Consider the following 18940-nt stretch of genomic DNA (forward strand, 5'->3'; position numbering starts at 1 on the left):
CATCCACACGCCTGTGGGGCAGAGAATTCCAAAGATTCATAACTCTCTGAGTGAAGAAATTCCTCCTCATCTCTATCATACATGGCCGACCCCTTAACCTGAGACAGTGCCCCCTGGTTCTCGACACTCCAGCCCGGGGGAAACAACCTCTCAGCATCGATCCTGTCAATCCCCTTCAGAATATTGTCCACTTCAATGAGATCAGATCTCTTTCTTATAAAATCAGCTGTTGAGAAGCCCGGCTAGCTCAGTTGGTAGAGCATGAGACTCTTAATCTCAGGGTTGTGGGTTTGATCCCCACGTTGGGAGATTACTTTTCCTTAAACTTTTATGTTGCTTTCACGGAAAAACATAATTAATGAACCCATGATCTTCTTTTGCACGATGAAAAAAATGCGAACTGAGAGTTGATAATTTCATCAAATAATGAAAGCAGCGCCTTAGACCGCTCGGCCATCCTGACTGTTGGATGATTCAGTTACAAGTTATTACTCTGGAAAGTTTCAGACTGGGCGCTTGTTCAGGGCTGTTGGAAGGCCCAGTGACCGGGATATCCTCTCCCCCGGGGTTTTCCTGAGCCTGTGCTTGGTGTACGGGGAACTTTGGCCCGGGTCCGAGGTAGCTTGCATCCCAGGGATAGACAATAACCCTCTGAGCTCTGGAACTGGGGAAGAGCGAATAATTAATGATTTGTTTGCGGGTTTAGATCTGCTGGTATAAACCGATCGTGTTGTTTCACAGAATGAATGAAATGCTAACAGGGACAGTTGAAATTTCAATAACTGAACTTTAATAATTCATGAAACTTTAATCCTTGATGAAGTTAGATCCGCAATCTGATTTTTTACACAATCTGTATTTGAGGAGTGATTTTAAATGTTCATTTTTCATGCAACAATGTATCCAAAACAGCTTTTATTCAATTTTATTGCACACAAATTTTTGTTTGAGAAATAATGTTTCTGCCCAGGCTTGAACATGGAACTTTTCACGTGTGAGGGAAATGTGATAACCGCTACAATACAGAAACTGCTGCTTAGCTCAGTGCCCAGAGAGAAGTGTTCAGCAACAAGCTGAAATGCTCAATCTCTCTCTCTGCATAAAGTTCCTTTCACAAACATTTCTCTGACCAGAACTGCACCAAACAACAATGTCCTCCTTTCAAAGTCATTAAACTTTCAAAGTCATTAAACTCCCCAATTACCGCTTCTGCAATTTTAAGGACAAGGACTGAAAGCACTTTGTGATCAGAAAATTGCCGGAAACCCCTGTGGTTAATGACAGGGCTTTTGATGGTTGATTTCTGTACACACCTTGTGTTATGTATTTAACCCTTGGCCACCTTTATCACACCACCACCAGAGAGCCTACCTGTTGGAGTCCCAAGGGATCCCAGCATCCCTTGGGAAAATGGTATATAAGCAGGCCACCCACGAGGTACCTGCACTCTGGAGTCTTATTAAAAGGAGCTAAGGTCACATTTACTCATTGTTCACAATACTAAGTTTCATCCTTTATTATGAGCGTATCAATTGCCGACGAGACAATGAGCAACCATGCAAAAATGCAAGAAACAGTTGGTATCCTGGAGAAATTATCAGAAGTGGACAATTGCGAAGCCTTCATGGAGAGACTCGACCAATACTTCGTGGCCAGTGAGCTGGAAGGGGACGAGAACACTGCCAAATGAAGGGCGATCCTCCTTACCGTCTGTGGGGCAATAACCTATGGCCTCATGAAGAATCTTCTAGCTCTGGTGAAACCAACAACTAAATCCTATGAAGAATTGTGTACGCTGGTCCGGGAGTACCTCAATCATAAAGAAAGCATTCTAATGGCGAGGTATCGGTTCTACACGTGCCAACAGTCGGAGGGCCAGGAAGTGGCAAACAATGTCGTCGAATTAAGGTGCCTCGCAGGACATTGCAAATTTGAGGGATTCCGAGAACAAATGCTGAGAGACTTTTTAGTGCTTGGCATTGGCCTTGAGGTAATCCTTCGCAAACTGTTGACTGTTGAAACTCAGAATGTGAGCAAAGTTATAACGATAGCCCAGGCAATTTCCACCGGTTCCTTTAAACCCAAAAACATAATTTATTTCGAATGGACTGGATGGAGGAACATGATTCATGTAAATTTTTTAAAATCATTTTACATGAACTGAATGTTCATAAAAGTATTGGAGGGGGAACTCACTGGACAACAGCACAGCTGGCGATGTTTGCAGAATATATTCGTGCAGCAAAAACGCACAATGACAACCTGGAACTGTGCGGCACCGAATCCTCGGGGAAAAAATATTGAAAGGTTTCGTCCCTGGGTGGGTTCAAATCACCAACATTTGGGTTAATAGCCAAAAGCAATAACCCATTGCCCCACAGAGACTAACTAAGATGTTTATTGCAAGACATCCCAAACCAGAGTGTCAGTCAGATAAAGCTTCAGATTGCTCCGACCGGGATGGAACTTGTCCACTCTCAGTTGTACTTTTCCCAAATAAATGGAGGGACATTCATTGTGGATGTGTGGAAGCAGTCTGGTCCCGCACACTGCAGACACTTCCATGTCACTCCAACCAGCTCTCCCACAACCGGTGTGATCTACCTTCCAGCCTTCCGGTGCCTTGTCTGTGAAGAAGTATTCTGATTGTCCCGAAGCCGGTATTTGGTTTTAATTCCTTTTCAGCTCCTGATTGCGGATATTCCTGTGATTAAACCCGAACAAAGTGCTTACAGAGACAGTTGGATTCACCATTCCTTTGCTTGGTGAAATTTCAAAGATTGAAAGCGACGCACATCAACCCCAAACCTCGTCACCTACTCACTAACCGCTACACGCTGCTCCCGTGAGATGGAAGCCCAGTTGCTGTTTCAAGCTTGAATGCAGGTACAAGCAGAACTCATTCAAAGAAAGTCCAAGTCCCTGAGACGCCTGATTATTTGCACCGAACTCCTTCGCAAAGAGTTGAGGTTCGTGTGGGGTGATTTGAGCACATCTTTCCCCACACGACAACACTTCAAACATAACTCAGCGTCAGTAAAACGCTTTGAGGCGTCATGATTTCCTGAGTGCAGAAATGCAAGTCCTTCTTTGCAAAATTTCAATGCAATTTCAAAATTCACGGCAAAATAATGGGCTCGTCCAGGATTAGGACCCGGGACTTCTCGCTAACTTGAATTAACAAGTCCTCAGGAAGAATCGTACCCCTAGACCCATGAGCCGACTGTTTAACAAATGTGGAGATGAGGTGTAACCATTGTAAAAGCATGTTTTTGTGTGTGGCTATTCTTGATTAGAGGAGCACATGAGTCCGAATCAATGACTTTGCTTTTTCGACCTGTCTTCTGAAGTGCCGCACGGTCCCACTCCGACAGTCAATGAGCTGTTGGGACGTTAGTGTATCCAGGCTGTGGGTGGCCACCCCGAGCACAGCAGAGGAGTTTCTGCATTAGTTCTGGGTGGGGACCGTATGAACAAAGGGATCTTGGAGATCCCTGAAAGTTGCAGGCCAGGTGGATAAGGTGGTTAAGAAGGCATATGGAATGCTTGCCTTTGTTGGCCGAGGCACAGAATATAAGAACAGGGAGATTATGCCTTAATTGTATAATACTCTGGTTAGGCCACAGCTGGAGTACTGCCTGCAGTTCTGGTCGTCATATTATAGGAAGGACCTGATTGCACTAGAGAGGGTGCAGAGGCGATTTACAAGTTTCTGCACTTGTTTATCTGAATATTCAGGTACATTCAGGAGATGCAAACTGTAATCGAAGGAAGAAAGCTCTGTTTGAATCATACTATGGGAACTCTAAAGGCGATTCAAACACGAAACCCATTCCTAACCCCACCACAACATAAACACAGATATACACACATTATCACACACAGATTCACACGCACACTGACCCAGGTACGCCAACACGCACACACACACTTGTACACACATATATACACACATTTACACATACAAAGATACACGCACAACACATACACTCACATATATGCACACACATATATATACATGCACAGGGACACAAACACAGATACACACAGTGACAGTGACACAGAGAAACACACTCAGACACACACACAAACACACACACACACATTCACATACATGTATTGACACACACACACTTCCTTTTGACACATTTAGCGGTAGACATGTAAAGGATATAATAATATTTTTATCATCCTTTTATTATCGGATGTGTCTTTGCAATTGACTCTTCAATTCATCTTAATTAAACTCCTCTTCCCCAAATCAGCACTCTCGTGTCATCTCACATTGAATACAGACAGTTTAATTCTTGCCTGCGAGCTGCAAAGATGAGGGCAGATTCATTCAGGCTTCTGCCTTCCTCACGAAGTTTAACAACGAATTACTTTCAATTCACATCTAAGTAATAGCAACAAAGGAAACATAATTGAACATTGTGGCAAGCCCTCACCAAGTGGGTGCACATTGAGGGCGGCGATTTCACTGCTACACGATCTGAACAGTTCAGGGAACTGATTCCAGTGAAGCACTTTGTGGACAGGAGACAAGAAGCAGCCTCCGCGCCTCAGACATCTTACCCTCTGAAAGGAAATTACAAATGTACCTTGTTTCCCTTTAAATCTACGCCCCACTGGTTGTTGACGCCCTTGTTAAGGGAAATAGGTTTGTTCTATCCACACTATGTAGGCCCCTCATAATTGTACACACCTCAATTAAATCTCCTCGCAGCCGACTCTGTTCCAAAGCAAACAACCCCAGCCCCTCCAATCGTTCCTCAAAGCTAATGGCCTAGAAATCCCGGTCGTGGTCGTCCCGCGGGAAAACCACTGAAAAAGGGAAAAACGATGCGCACTGACCTGTTCCTGCTGCGCCCGCTCGAGATCCCGGTCCTGAGGCCTTCACTCGCTGCGTGTCGCAGCACGTGCATGTTGGCACGTCCGTAAGCTGGAGCTGGAGTCACATGGCTCTGGGCAGCCAATCAAGGTACAGTATTTTCTCATTCATAATAATGGGAATGCCGTAAGTAGGAGACCCCATTATTATCCCTGAGAAACAGCCTCCAAGTGAACGGCAGATATCAGAGTGTTATATCCGATATATATATATATAAATATAACCAATCTTTCACATGATCTCCCCTCCTGCAGTCCCTGCCTTCTGTCCCTCCATTCCCAGAGCGGAGGGAGTCTCAGCCCATGGCTGGCCCCTTGAACCGCCATCAAGTTATACAGCAGGCCAGGAAGTTAACAAGGAACGCCGCTCAGAATTGCTATATTTCACAGCAAGGAACGAAATCACTCACTGTGTTATTTTAACTTTCCCCCAGTCCCAGCCTCTGATGCTGTATCCGAATACAACCTATTCCTGTCTCATCCTGTCTGAGGATCGCACCAGTATTAGAGACAGAGTTGGGATAAATGGGTCATTCTCGGTTTGGCAATCAGTAACTAGGGGAGTGCCGCAGGGATCAGTGCTGGGACCCCAACTATTTACAATCTATATTAAAGACTTGGAAAAAGGACCGAGTGTAATGTAGTCAATTTTGCTGACGATACAAAGATGGGAGGAAAAGCAATGTGTGAGGAGGACACACAAAATCTGCAAAAGGACATAGACAGGCTAAGTGAGTGGGGAAAAATTTGGCAGATGGAGTATAATGTTGGAAAGTGTGAGGTCATGCACGTTGGCAGAAAAAATCAAAGAGCAAGTTATTATTTAAATGGAGAAAAATTGCAAGTGCTGCAGTACAGAGGGACCTGGAGGTACTTATGCATGAAACACAAAAGGTTAGTATGCAGGTACAGCAAGTGATCAGGAAGGCCAACGGAATCTTGGTCTTTATTGCAAAGGGGATGGAGTGTAAAAGCAGGGATGTTTTGCTATAGTTATATAGGGTATTGGTGAGGCCAGACCTGGAATACTGCGTGCAGTTTAGTTTTCCATATTTACGAAAGGATATACTTGCTTTGGAGGCAGTTCAGAGAAGGTTCACTAGGTTGATTCAGGAGATGACGGGATTGACTTATGAGGAAATGTTGAGGAGGTTGGGCCGCTACTTATTTGAATTCAGAAGAATGAGAGCTGATCTTATTGAAACGTATAAGATTATGAGAGTGCTTGACAAAGTGGATGTAGAGAGGATGTTTCCACTGATGGGGGAGACTAGAACGAGAGGGCATAATCTTGGAATAAGGGGCCGCCCATTTAAAACTGAGATGAAGAGAAATTTCTTCTCTCAGAGGGTTGTAAATCTGTGGTATTCGCTGCCTCAGAGAGCTGTGGAAGCTGAGTCATTGAATATTTTTAAGACAGAGATCGACAGTTTCTTAACCAATAAGGGGATAAGGGGTTATGGGGATCGGGCAGGGAAGTGGAGCTGAGTCCATGATCAGATCAGCCATGATCGTGTTAAATGGCAGAGCAGGCTCGAGGGGTCGAATGGCCAACTCCTGCTCCTATTCCTTTTGTTCTTATGTTCTTATGACATGGAGACAGCCGACAGCCGTTCCTTGCCATACCAAAGAGGTTTGATCAATGGGCGTGTGTCGTGGGACTGGAGGCATTCACATCAGGGAAACATTGCTGGGAGGTAGAGGTGGTGCACAAGACTTGATGGGGTGTGGGAGTGGCCCGAGAGTCTGCCAACAAGAAAGGAATCATTGGATTGAGTCCTGAGGCCGGATACTGGATTGTGTGGCCATTCACCGGATGTTTCTATTTTGTCAGTACCTCCCCCTGGTGGACCCTCCTCACCACGAGTTTGAAGCCCTGGAGGATAGGCGTGTCCTTGGACTATGAGGGCGGACAGGTGCCATTTTACAATGTAGATAACAGGTCCCTCCTCCACACTTTCCTCCACACTTTTACTGAGAGATTCTTTCCGATTTTCAATCCGGGTTCGAATGAAGGCGTGGAAAATGCCGGACCAATGACTATCTGCGGGGTGAAAGGTCACCAACAACAAAGGGTCAGTTTCTATAACTTTAACTCTGTCATTTGTATAAGATACATTCCCAGCTCTGATTACCTTAATCCCTGCTGCCTCATTAAGAAATATTTAAGAAATGATACTATTTACTCTGAGCTGCCTACGTAATAAATATTGTCAGATTCTGATTCCCTTCAGTCACTGCTGTCTGTGTAAATAACATTCCAATATCTGCTCCTCTTTACTTCCTGCTTCCTGGTGCCTGCATTCAAACCATTCCCAAATTTGTCACGCTTTCATTCATGTGTGTAAGTGGAATGTTTCCAGTTCTTGCGACTTAAATCTGTTTCAGGAATATTTCTGGTTTCTGGCACTAGTTCACCATTAGTGGCTGCATATAGAATCAAGTGATCATAGAATCACAGCAATTGACGGTACAGGAGGGGCCGTTCGGCCCACCGTGTCTGTGCTGGCCGTAAAAGGGCTATCCAACCTAATCCCACTTTCCAGATCCAGGTCTGGAGCCTTGTAGGCTACGGCACTTCAAATGGATATCCAAAGAGATTATAAATGTGATGAGGGTTTCTGCCTCTGACATCCTTTTAGGCAGTGAGTTCCAGACCCCCGCCACACTCTGGGTGAAAAAAATTCTCCCCAACTCCCTTCTAATCCCACCAAGTACTTTAATACAGATCCAAATGTGAAGTTACAGCAAGGCTTGGGATTGGAGAAAGAATTTGGAAGAGCTGCTATGAATTCAAAATGATCAGAAAGTGAATGAGTTTTACCCGAAAGGGAGAGTTTAAAGTTTAGCACTGGTGTGCGACAGCTGGTGTTGAAGGAAAGTGAGATCGAGAAAGTGATCCTTTAAAAAACCGGGAGCCATCGATCAAGCGCAATTGGAGCGACTTGGAAGGGACAAGAGGAGAGGATTTTCACGGTTACATCTATATTCTGACTTCATTCAACAAGCTGGGATGGAAAGCATTCACTCCTCGAGATGGAACCACCCAGAGTTCTGCTATATGCACGTAACAAACGGACAGAACAACACACATAGCGAGAAACTCAGACACAAAGGAAGGTGGATAGAGACAAGACCATGAGGGATGTAACTGGAATGGAAACGTTACAGACAGCATGTGAAACAGAAAGTGAGATACAGTGACAGAGATAAGGAGATTCCGGAAAAGAGAATGGGACAGACCGCGAGAAATTTTCACCATAAATAAGAAGCAGATTAGGAGGCAGCTTTGTGTGGAAATACTAACCGCGAGTCAGAGATATGGAAAGATAGACATATCAGAGGGACAAAAATAGAAAGATAAAAGCACTAAGTGATGAAACAACTAAGAAGAAAGGGGCCTATTTAATTAAAGGAATTAATAACTTCAGGAATCTGTTATAAACAAAGCAGTACATATGTCACATGATAAGGTCTTGCACTGTGCAGTAAATCCTAATCTTCTCTGTTGAAATTCCAAAACTTCCTTCAGTTGGGAAATATTACCTTTAATATTGTATCGAAACTTTGGTTTTGTTTCAAATATTGAAGAAGAATTGTCACGAACTACATACCACATCCTCGAAACTACAGCCCAGCTCTTCGTGTTGATCCCGGTTTCACTCTGCACATTGATTGTTGCTCTGAAAAACTGAACTGACTCTGAACATTGAACGGAGCCCTTCCCCTTAAAAAATGTCGCACTTGTCAATCAAAATGGTGAGGTGATTCAAATGCTGAAAGTATCTCAAAATCTCGAGTCATTCCTCATGCAATTCAGTGGAGAGATGTCTGGGGACTTAACTTAGATTACTGAACGAGAAATACTCATTTGCTTTTATTGTTTAATTAACTGAACGATTAGGGTAACGGGATATTTCACCACGTTCTTGAACTGCTCTCTGAACTTGGTCTGAGTCACCACATAAACAAATGTGTTTGTGCAGCAATTTAAATTTCGCAGCATGAATTTGACTTGTTCAAAGATATATAATGAATCATTGTGACTATAGTCATATGTTTTTGTAATGATATAGTAGAAGAATTCTATAACATATAAAAGCCACAAAAGTATGAAGCTACCGGAGATGGTGAAGAGTAAAATCACAGACTTTCTTCTGCTCTCCATCTCTGGGTCACTGCGATTCTCTCCCTTGCACTGACCCCTCAGTCCCTGACGGACTCGACTGGCCACTAAAATGTGTCTGACAGTCAAAGCGTTGAGCAACAAAATTAAAGTGAATGGGAGCAATGGGGTTAGAACCGTATCAAACCAGTCAAATCCCACCCATCCGGGCTCAGTAAAATAGCTTGTTTTTGTATAACAAAAATATGGCACATTGTCAATTTTATCCCCAGGTTCATAAGTATAGTACCAAGGAATGTTTTTCAAACAGAGAAGAATGCAAGTTGTTGCTATAACCACAGCCGTAGTTTTCTTGGTACAATATTTTGCTTTGAGCGTTTGGCAACAAATGGCGACATAGCGATCAAAGGAAAGTGTGACTGTTAACCAGACAGAGCAGTCTATCGATGTGCGACGCAGGATTGTCGTTACTTTGCAAACAGTGGTGATGTCCAGGAAGCATATTGGGAAGAAATATGAATTGATTTGATTCAATATGACCTCAGTGATAACACCCAGTAGATCTGTCACTGCCATGGCCACCAGATAGCGAGTGATGCAGGTGGAGAGCCCACAATCTCTTTGGGACAGGATCACAATCGCCATTAAATTAACTGTAAGAATGAGAAAGAAGACAGCAATTAGTGATCAAGCTCCACGGACTATTCTTCATGGCACATAACATGATGTGACAGGGACAATGCTGAGTCAAGCCAACGTATAAATTCAGGTGAGGCTGAATTTACGGAGGGTGGAATAAAAATTGGCCACAGTAAATTGGGCAAAACTGTTAGCTGTAACACTGCAGATGAACAGTGGGAGGTGTTCATATGAGCATTTGATACAATACAAGACCCAAACATACATCTAAAGCAAAGAACGCTCTTTTTACAAATAATCAACCTTGGTCAGCAGATTCTAACAGAAGATAGTATACAATTAAAAGAAAGATGTTACAAATGCAATGAATGTTGGAGATACCGCGGTCTGGGAACGATATAAAGAGAACAAAGTGATAGAACAGAACATGAGAAAAACATTGCCAGAGTTATCAAGGTCAACAATAAAAGTTTCTACAAGTATAGTAAGAGAAAGAGGTGGTTAAGTGTAATGTGGGTCCTTAATGATATACACAGTAAAGGAAGAGGGTAAAGTACCAGAGATACAAGCAAAGGTTCAAAGTAAACAATGCATGAAGTTACAAGATTAAATGCAGGTTAAAATGGTCACAGAGAAAATAATGAAACAGAAAATTGATAAGTCTCCAGGACTTGATAGTTTTCACCCCAGCGTACTAAAAGAAGATAGTGAGAAAAATGTTGACGTATCACTCATGATCTTCTAAAACTGTCTGGATTGAGGAATTGTCCCTGAAGTTTGGGAAGTTGCCGGTCACTCCATTATTTAAGAAGGGTGTGGGAGAGGTAAACCAGCAATTCCAAGACCTATTAGTATCGCGGGTACTGTGTGAGAGTTAAGGGAAACTGTTGTTAGGGAGAGTGACGGAGCCCGTGGATAAATAGGAACTGACTAGAGAGAGCCAGCATGGATTTGAAAAAGATAAGTCACGGCGAACGAATCTAGTTCAACATGTTGATCAATTTACTAACTTGGTAGATAAGAAGGTGTACATGGATGGTATTGATATCGACTTCCAGTCGGCAGTCGACAAGGGGACACAAAAAAGTCTGTAACAAAAAGGAAAGCGCCTGGATTTGGAGGCGACCGATTGCAGATTCACCAGAATGATACCGTGGACACAAGGATTAATTGGTGAGGACACATTTCATAGACTAGACTTTTATTCCCTTTAGGACAGAGATTAAGTGTTTAACTAATTGAATACTTTATGATGATTCAAGGATGTTATATAGAGAAAACCTTTTACCTCTTGTGGGGAGGCCAGAACAAAGGGACATAACCTTAACATTTGGGCTGGGCCATTCATGTTTGGTATCAGGAGACATGTTTTCATACAAAGGATAGTGTCAATCTGGAACTCTTTCCAAACCCAAATCACAAGAAAGCTTTTGAGACGAGGTTATTGAAAATTTCCAAACTGAGATTGTACACTTTTGATTAGGCAAGCGTTTTACCGGATAGGGCCAATGGAATTTAAGTACAGGGCCTTTCAAAAGGCCATCGATAAGGTACCGCATAGCAGACTCGTGACTAAGGTCAGAGCATGTGGAGTCATAAGAACATAAGAATTAGGAGCAGGAGTTGGCCATTCGGCCCCTCGAGCCTGCTCCGCCATTCAATGAGATCACGGCTGATCTTCTACCTCAACTCCACTTTCCTACTCGATCCCCATATCCCTTGATTTGCTTAATGTCCAAAAATCTATCGATCCCTGTCTTGAATATTCTCAAAGATTGTGTCCCCACAGCCCCCTGGGGTAGAGAATTCCAGAGATTCACCACATTCTGAGAGAAGAAGTTTCTCCTCATCTCAGCCCTAAATGGCCGACACCTTATTCTGAGTCTGTGAGCCCTGGTTCTGGACTCCTCAGCCAGAGGAAACATGCTCCCTGCATCTACCCTGTCAAGCCCTGTAAGAATGTTGTTCATTTCATTGAGTTCACCTCTCATTCTGCTAAGCTCTCGAGAATATAGGCCGAGTCGACTCAATCTGTCCTCATAGGACAATCCCCCCATTCCAGAAATCAGTCTGGTGAACCTTTGTCGCACTCCCTCAATGGCAATTAAAGGACAAATACCAGAATAGAGAGTAAACTTGCTGAAAAACAGAACATAGAGAATGGGGGTTAAAGGTATATTATCAGATTGGTCGAGGTGTTCCACAAGGAAAGGTGCTGGGACCACAGCTGTTCACATTTACATCAATGATTTGTACTCGGAATTCTGAAGTGCAATATCAAATTTTCCAGTGACACTAAATTAGAGGGTGTAGTTAATACTGAGGAACACTGCTATAAAACACAGGAAGACATTAACAAACTTGCATAACGGCCTTGTAAATGGCAGATTAATTTCAATGCAGATAAATATGAGTTGGTGAACTTAGTTTGCAGGAATAAGGAAGCTTCCTACACCCTGGAACATAAGAGTCTAAAGGGTTAGAGGAGCAAAGGGATGGAGGCATCTGAATTCACAAATCATTAAAAGTAGCAACACAGGTTAATAGAGTCAGAATCATTGCGAGCAAGGCACCGGGGCTACAGGTGTAGAAGTCAAAAGCAGAGAAGTTATGCGAGGCTTATAGAGAAACGTGATTCAACAACGCTTAGCTTATTGAGCATAGATTTCGTCTCCATATCACAAAAGGGCCATCGAAACACTGAACAAATGACATGAAATGATTTACAAGTATGATACCAGAATTGAGAGGCTACAACTATCGGAAAAGAAAGAATGAAAGACTTTGCATTGATATCGTGAATTTCACGACCCCAGAACATCCCAACTCGTGTAGTTACTGTTGTAATTTGGGAAAGTGTGAACAGACTGGTGCCTTATTCTCTAGAAAAAAGCGCACTGCCAGGCGACTTTGCAGTGCATTCTAGATCGCAAAAACTCGCTGTGTAAAATATGTTTCCTGATGTCGTTTGTGGTTGGCCTTAAATCTGTGTCCTCTGGTTACTGACCCTTCTGCACATGGAAACCGTTTATCATTATTTACTCGATCAAAACATTTCTATTAAATCTCCTCTTATCCTTATCATCTCTAAGGAGAACAACCCAGCTTCTTCAGTCTCTCCTCAGAACTGAAGTCCGCCATCCCAAGTCGCAATCTAGTAAATCTCTTTTAAGAACATAAGAATTAGGAACAGGAGTAGGCCATCTAGCCCCTCAAGCCTGCTCCGCCATTCAATAAGATCATGGCTGATCTGGCCGTGGACTCAGCTCCACTTACCCGCCCTCTCCCCGTAACCCTTAATTCCCTTATTGGTTAAAAATCTATCTATCTGTGACTTGAATACATTCAATGCGCTAGCCTCAACTGCTTCCTTGGGCAGAGAATTCCACAGATTCACAACCCTCTGGGAGAAGAAATTCCTTCTCAACTCGGCTTTAAATTGGCTCCCCCGTATTTTGAGGCTATGCCCCCTAGTTCTAGTCTTCCTGACCAGTGGAAACAACCTCTCTGCCTCTATCTTGTCTATCCCTTTCATGATTTTAAATGTTTCGATAAGATCACCCCTCATCCTTCTGAACTCCAACGAGTAAAGACCCAGTCTACTCAATCTATCATCATAAGGTAACCCCCTCATCTCCGGAATCAGCCTAGTGAATCGTCTCTGTACCCACTCCAAAGCTAGTATATCCTTCCTTAAGTAAGGTGACCAAAACTGCACGCAGTACTCCAGGTGTGGCCTCACCAATACCCTATACAGTTGCAGCAGGACCTCCCTGCTTTTTACTCCATCCCTCTCGCAATGAAGGCCAACATTCCATTCACCTTCCTGATTACCTGCTGCACCTGCAAACTTACTTTTTGGGATTCATGCACAAGGACCCCCAGGTCCCTCTGCACCTCAGCATGTTGTAATTTCTCTCCATTCAAATAATATTCCCTTTTACTGTTTTTTTTCCCAAGGTGGATGACCTCACACTTTCCGACATTGTATTCTATCAGTCAAACCTGAGCCCATTCGCTTAACCTATCTAAATCTCTTTGCAGCCTCTCTGTGTCCTCTACACAACCCGCTTTCCCACTACCCAAGAGGGTAAGTGATTGGCTGGTGATTAGTGCGTAGTTTTTCTCTTTTCTTTTTTCACTTCTATAACAGTGAGTAACTTTTAACATTGTTGTTGCCAATTTAAGTATACCTAAGGGTTAAGTCATGGCAGGAGAGCTCGGTCAGGTGTTATGCTCCTCCTGTACCTTGTGGGAACTCAGGGACGACACCAGTGTCCCTGACGACTATATCTGCAGGAAGTGTATCCACCTCAAGCTCCTGACGGTCCGTGTTGCGGAGTTGGAGCTGCGGGTGGATTCACTCTGGAGCATCCACGATGCTGAGAATGACGTGAGTATCACGTGTAGCGAGTTGGTCTTACCGCAGGAGAAGGGTCCACAGCCAGCTAGGGAATGGAAGACCAGCAGGAAGAGTAGTGCAAGGAAGGTAGTGCAGGAGTCCCCTGTGGTCATCCCCCTGCAAAACAGATACACTGCTTTGGGTACTGTTGAGGGGTAGAACTCATCAGGGGAGGGCAGCAGCAGCCAAGTTCATGGCACCGTGGCTGGCTCTGTTGCACAGGAGGGCAGGAAAAAGAGTGGGAGAGCGATTGTGATAGGGGATTCAATTGTAAAGGGAATAGATAGGCGTTTCTGCAGCCGCAACCGAGACTCCAGGATGGTATGTTGCCTCCCTGGTGCAAGGGTCAAGGATGTCTCGGAGCGGGTGCAGGACATTCTAAAAAGGGAGGGAGATCAGCCAGTTGTCGTGGTGCACATTGGAACCACGACATCGGTAAAAAAAGGGATGAGGTCCTACGAAACGAATTTAAGGAGCTAGGAGCTAAATTAAAAAGGAGGACCTCAAAAGTAGCAATTTCGGGATTGCTACCAGTGCCACGTGATAGTCAGAGTAGGAATCGCAGGATAGCGCAGATGAATATGTGGCTTGAGCAGTGGTGCAGCAGGGAGGGATTCAAATTCCTGGGGCATTGGAACCGGTTCTGGGGGAGGTGGGACCAGTACAAACCGGACGGTCTGCACCTGGGCAGGACCGGAACCAATGTCCTAGGGGGAGTGTTTGCTAGTGCTGTTGGGACGATTTAAACTAATATGGCAGGGGGATGGGAACCAATGCAGGGAGACAGAGGGAAACAAAAAGGAGGCAAAAGCAAAAGACAGAAAGGAGATGAGGAAAAGTGGAGGGCAGAGAAACCCAAGGCAAAGAACAAAAAGGGCCACTGTGCAGCAAAATTCTAAAAGGACAAAGGGTGTTAAAAATACAAGCCTGAAGGCTTTGTGTCTTAATGCAAGGAGTATCCGCAATAAGGTGGATGAATTAACTGTGGAAATAGATGTTAACAAATATGATGTGATTGGGATTACGGAGACGTGGCTCCAGGATGATCAGGGCTGGGAACTCAACATCCAGGGGTATTCAACATTCAGGAAAGATAGAATAAAAGGAAAAGGAGGTGGGGTAGCATTGCTGGTTAAGGAGGAAATTAAGGCAATAGTTCGGAAGGACATTAGCTTGGATGATGTGGAATCTATATGGGTAGAGCTGCAGAATACCAAAGGGCAAAACACGTTAGTGGGAGTTGTGTACAGACCTCCAAACAGTAGTAGTGATGTTGGGGAGAGCATCAAACATGAAATCAGGGGTGTGTGCAATAAAGGTGCAGCAGTTATAATGGGTGACTTTAATATGCACATAGATTGGGTTAACCAAACTGGAAGCAATACGGTGGAGGAGGATTTCCTGGAGTGCATAAAGGATGGTTTTTTAGACCAATATGTCGAGGAACCAACTAGGGGGGAGGCCATCTTAGACTGGGTGTTGTGTAATGAGAGAGGATTAATTAGCAATCTCGTTGTGCGAGACCCCTTGGGGAAGAGTGACCATAATATGGTGGAATTCTGCATTAGGATGGAGAATGAAACAGTTAATTCAGAGACCATGGTCCAGAACTTAAAGAAGGGTAACTTTGAAGGTATGAGGCGTGAATTGGCTAGGATAGATTGGCGAATGATACTGAAGGGGTTGACTGTGGATGGGCAATGGCAGACATTTAGAGACCGCATGGATGAACTACAACAATTGTACATTCCTGTCTGGCGTAAAAATAAAAAAGGGAAGGTGGCTCAACCGTGGCTATCAAGGGAAATCAGGGATAGTATTAAAGCCAAGGAAGTGGCATACAAATTGGCCAGAAATAGCAGCGAACCCGGGACTGGGAGAAATTTAGAACTCAGCAGAGGAGGACAAAGGGTTTGATTAGGGCAGGGAAAATGGAGTACGAGAAGAAGCTTGCAGGGAACATTAAGACGAATTGCAAAAGTTTCTACAGATATGTAAAGAGAAAAAGGTTAGTAAAGACAAACGAAGGTCCCCTGCAGTCAGAATCAGGGAAGTCAGAACGGGGAACAAAGAAATGGCGGACCAATTGAACAAGTACTTTGGTTCGGTATTCACTGAGGAGGACACAAACAACCTTCCGGATATAAAAGGAGTCGGAGGGTCTAGTAAGGAGGAGGAACTGAGGGAAATCCTTATTAGTCGGGAAATTGTGTTGGGGAAATTGATGGGATTGAAGGCCGATAAATCCCCAGGGCCTGATGGACTGCATCCCAGAGTACTTAAGGAGGTGGCCTTGGAAATAGTGGATGCATTGACAGTCATTTTCCAACATTCCATTGACTCTGGATCAGTTCCTATGGAGCGAAGGAAAAATTACATAAAATATGAAATAATTACTTTGCCTCTGTATTTACCAGGGAGATAGGCCAGGTGGATATGACAGCGGAATAATGTATGGGAAATTATATAACTGCAATAAAATAAAGAGGAGAAATATTAAATGAATGAGTCAAATGAAAGGAGGATTGAACCCCTGGTCCGGATGGATTATATCCATACACTTTAAAATAATTCAGCAAAGAGATAGCAGGAGCACTATTACAAATATTTAATGATTAGTTTGAAAAATGTGTAGTGCCAGAGGAATGGCGGATAGCTAACGTAATACTTATATTTGAGATGGGAGATAGAACATGTCCAGGGAACTATAGACCAGTCAGTGGAACTTCGGTGATCGGAAAATAATGGAATCCCTGCTAAAGTAGAGAATAGAAGAATATCTATAAACCAAAAATATAATAATGTATAATCAGCGTGGATTCAAAAGCAAAAGTCTTACTTGACCAACTTCTTTGATTTCATTGAAGAAGTAGCAGGGAGAGTAGACCAGGGTAATGTGGTCGATATAATATACTTAAATTTCCAAAAAGTCTTTGATGAGGTACCACATATTAGAATAATGAATAAGGTCAGAGCTTGCGGTGTTCGGGGACAAGTCGTGGAATGTATAGTGAGCTGACCCCAAGACAGAAAGCAGAAGTAAAGGACTGTTATTCTGAGTGCAGAAGGTGTAAAGTGGGCTCCCATGAGGATCAGTGTGGGACCAATGCTGTTCACAATTTAAATTGTCCATTTAGACTTTGGACTCAAAAAAACAATTTTTACATTTTCAGATGAGGCCAAATTGGGGTGGGGCTGATAGACATTATTGAGGAGGACTGAAGGTTGCAAACACGATTTACAAGAATGATACCAGAAATACGACTTTATACCTATCAGAAAGGGATGAAGAGACTGGATCTCTTTTCTTTTGAAAAGCGAAGTCTGAGGTGTGACCTAATTGAGGTGTATAATATTATGAAAGGTTTTGATTGAGTTGACACAGAGCGAGTGTGTTCACGTGTGGGGAAGAACAACACTGGAACTATCAATATAAGAGAGTCACCAAGTAACCAACTCGGGAATTCAGCAGAAGTGTCATTACACGGAGATTGGTGAGGAAATGATTTAGATGAATAGTATAGATTAATTTAAGGGGAGGCTAGATAAGTAACTGAGGAATAAGGGAATAGAGGGTTACGCTGATAGAGTTAGATGTGAAAAGACATGAAGAGGCTCGAGTGGAATATAAACGCCAAATGGGCTATTTCTGTGTTGTATATAATATGTCATTCTATATGTGACTCACATTCAGAATAATTCTACAGTGACAGATAAACCTAGCAATGCATGGGCATTGGAGTCTGGTGTTCAACGCCGGTTAGTAACCCACATATAATACAATTCTCCAATGACAGATACCTCCACTAATACATCGCCAATGGAATCAGGGGTTCCACTGCGGTTAATGACCCACAACCAGAGCAGTTCTACAGTGGCATATATGCCCAGTGTTACATGACAACTGGGGTAAAATGATATACTTCAGTTAGTGACCCACACTCAGTGCAATTCAACAATGGCAGAAACTTCCAATATTAAATGGCCACTATGGTCAGATGTTCGACCCCAGTCAATGAATGACACTCAATACAGTTGTACAATGACAGATAGTCCCAGTAATACATATCCAGTCCGGTCAGATATTGCAGTCTGCCCAGTGCCTCTCAGTTACCACAATTCTATTGTGACAGCGACTCCCAGTAAGAAACAAACTTTAGAGAGCTTTTAGCGCCGAGGTCAGGTGCAAGTATACAAAGTGTTCCAACAACAGCAATAACTTCATCATTTGCGTGTCTGTCGATTACAGAGTTACGTTTTCTGTTAAAGGAACAGCGTAAATGAGCAGTGGGAATTTGGCTAATGTGGACTTCCGATTTATTGAAATTATGTCACTGCCCCTGTCATTTAATGGTCATCACTACATTGTCAGATACAGAACAAGGCCAAATATGGATCAAACACAGAGTTACACAACGTCAATGACAATAATCACTTACCAGGAAGAGCAGTGACTGCAAGGATCACGTAGAATATTTTATCAATGATGGGAAATGTCGCACGCATTTTCTGTGTAAAGTGATGCTGCCTCTTCGTGCTTTAGGCAATCTCTCTGAATTAAACTCTGAAATATTCCCGGAGCCTTTCAATTATACCCTGTGGTCTCCCCACTGGGACAGTCAAGTTGCAACAGAGTTGAAATTAGTTTCAGTTGTTTGAACAAACAGATTGCGGCCACCGATTTGAGTCCCAAATGACATAGAATATGTTTCAATGCAAAATTCCAAAATTGAAGCTAAACGTCCCAAAACTGGAAAAAGTTGATCAGACTAATTAAATAATGTAATTGGAAACAATACTCTCTCTCCAATGGTCGTGTTCCTTCAAACACAATCAGACTCATTGTACAGATTGTATATTGTTCTGATGAATGTTTTGCACTC

At 43.3% G+C, this 18940-nt stretch overlaps 1 protein-coding gene and 1 non-coding gene across 2 annotated transcripts; one reads left to right on the forward strand and one right to left on the reverse strand.

Annotated features, from left to right (window-relative positions):
- The first annotated feature begins 236 nt into the window (after positions 1–236).
- Positions 237–309, forward strand: trnak-cuu (transfer RNA lysine (anticodon CUU)). The gene has a single exon. It is a non-coding gene; the product is annotated as a tRNA-Lys (tRNA).
- Positions 310–8767: 8458 nt separating this feature from the next.
- LOC139232789 (probable G-protein coupled receptor 139) lies at positions 8768–18563 on the reverse strand. The gene is made up of 2 exons (XM_070863283.1): positions 18497–18563; positions 8768–9669 (listed from the first exon to the last, which is right to left on the reverse strand). Exons 1-2 carry the CDS (start codon positions 18561–18563, stop codon positions 8768–8770), a joined length of 969 nt encoding a protein of 322 aa, XP_070719384.1.
- Between the last annotated feature and the right edge of the window lie 377 nt (positions 18564–18940).

This window comes from Pristiophorus japonicus, chromosome 20 (assembly GCF_044704955.1).
Source record: "Pristiophorus japonicus isolate sPriJap1 chromosome 20, sPriJap1.hap1, whole genome shotgun sequence".
NCBI classification, from domain to species: Eukaryota; Metazoa; Chordata; class Chondrichthyes; family Pristiophoridae; genus Pristiophorus; species Pristiophorus japonicus.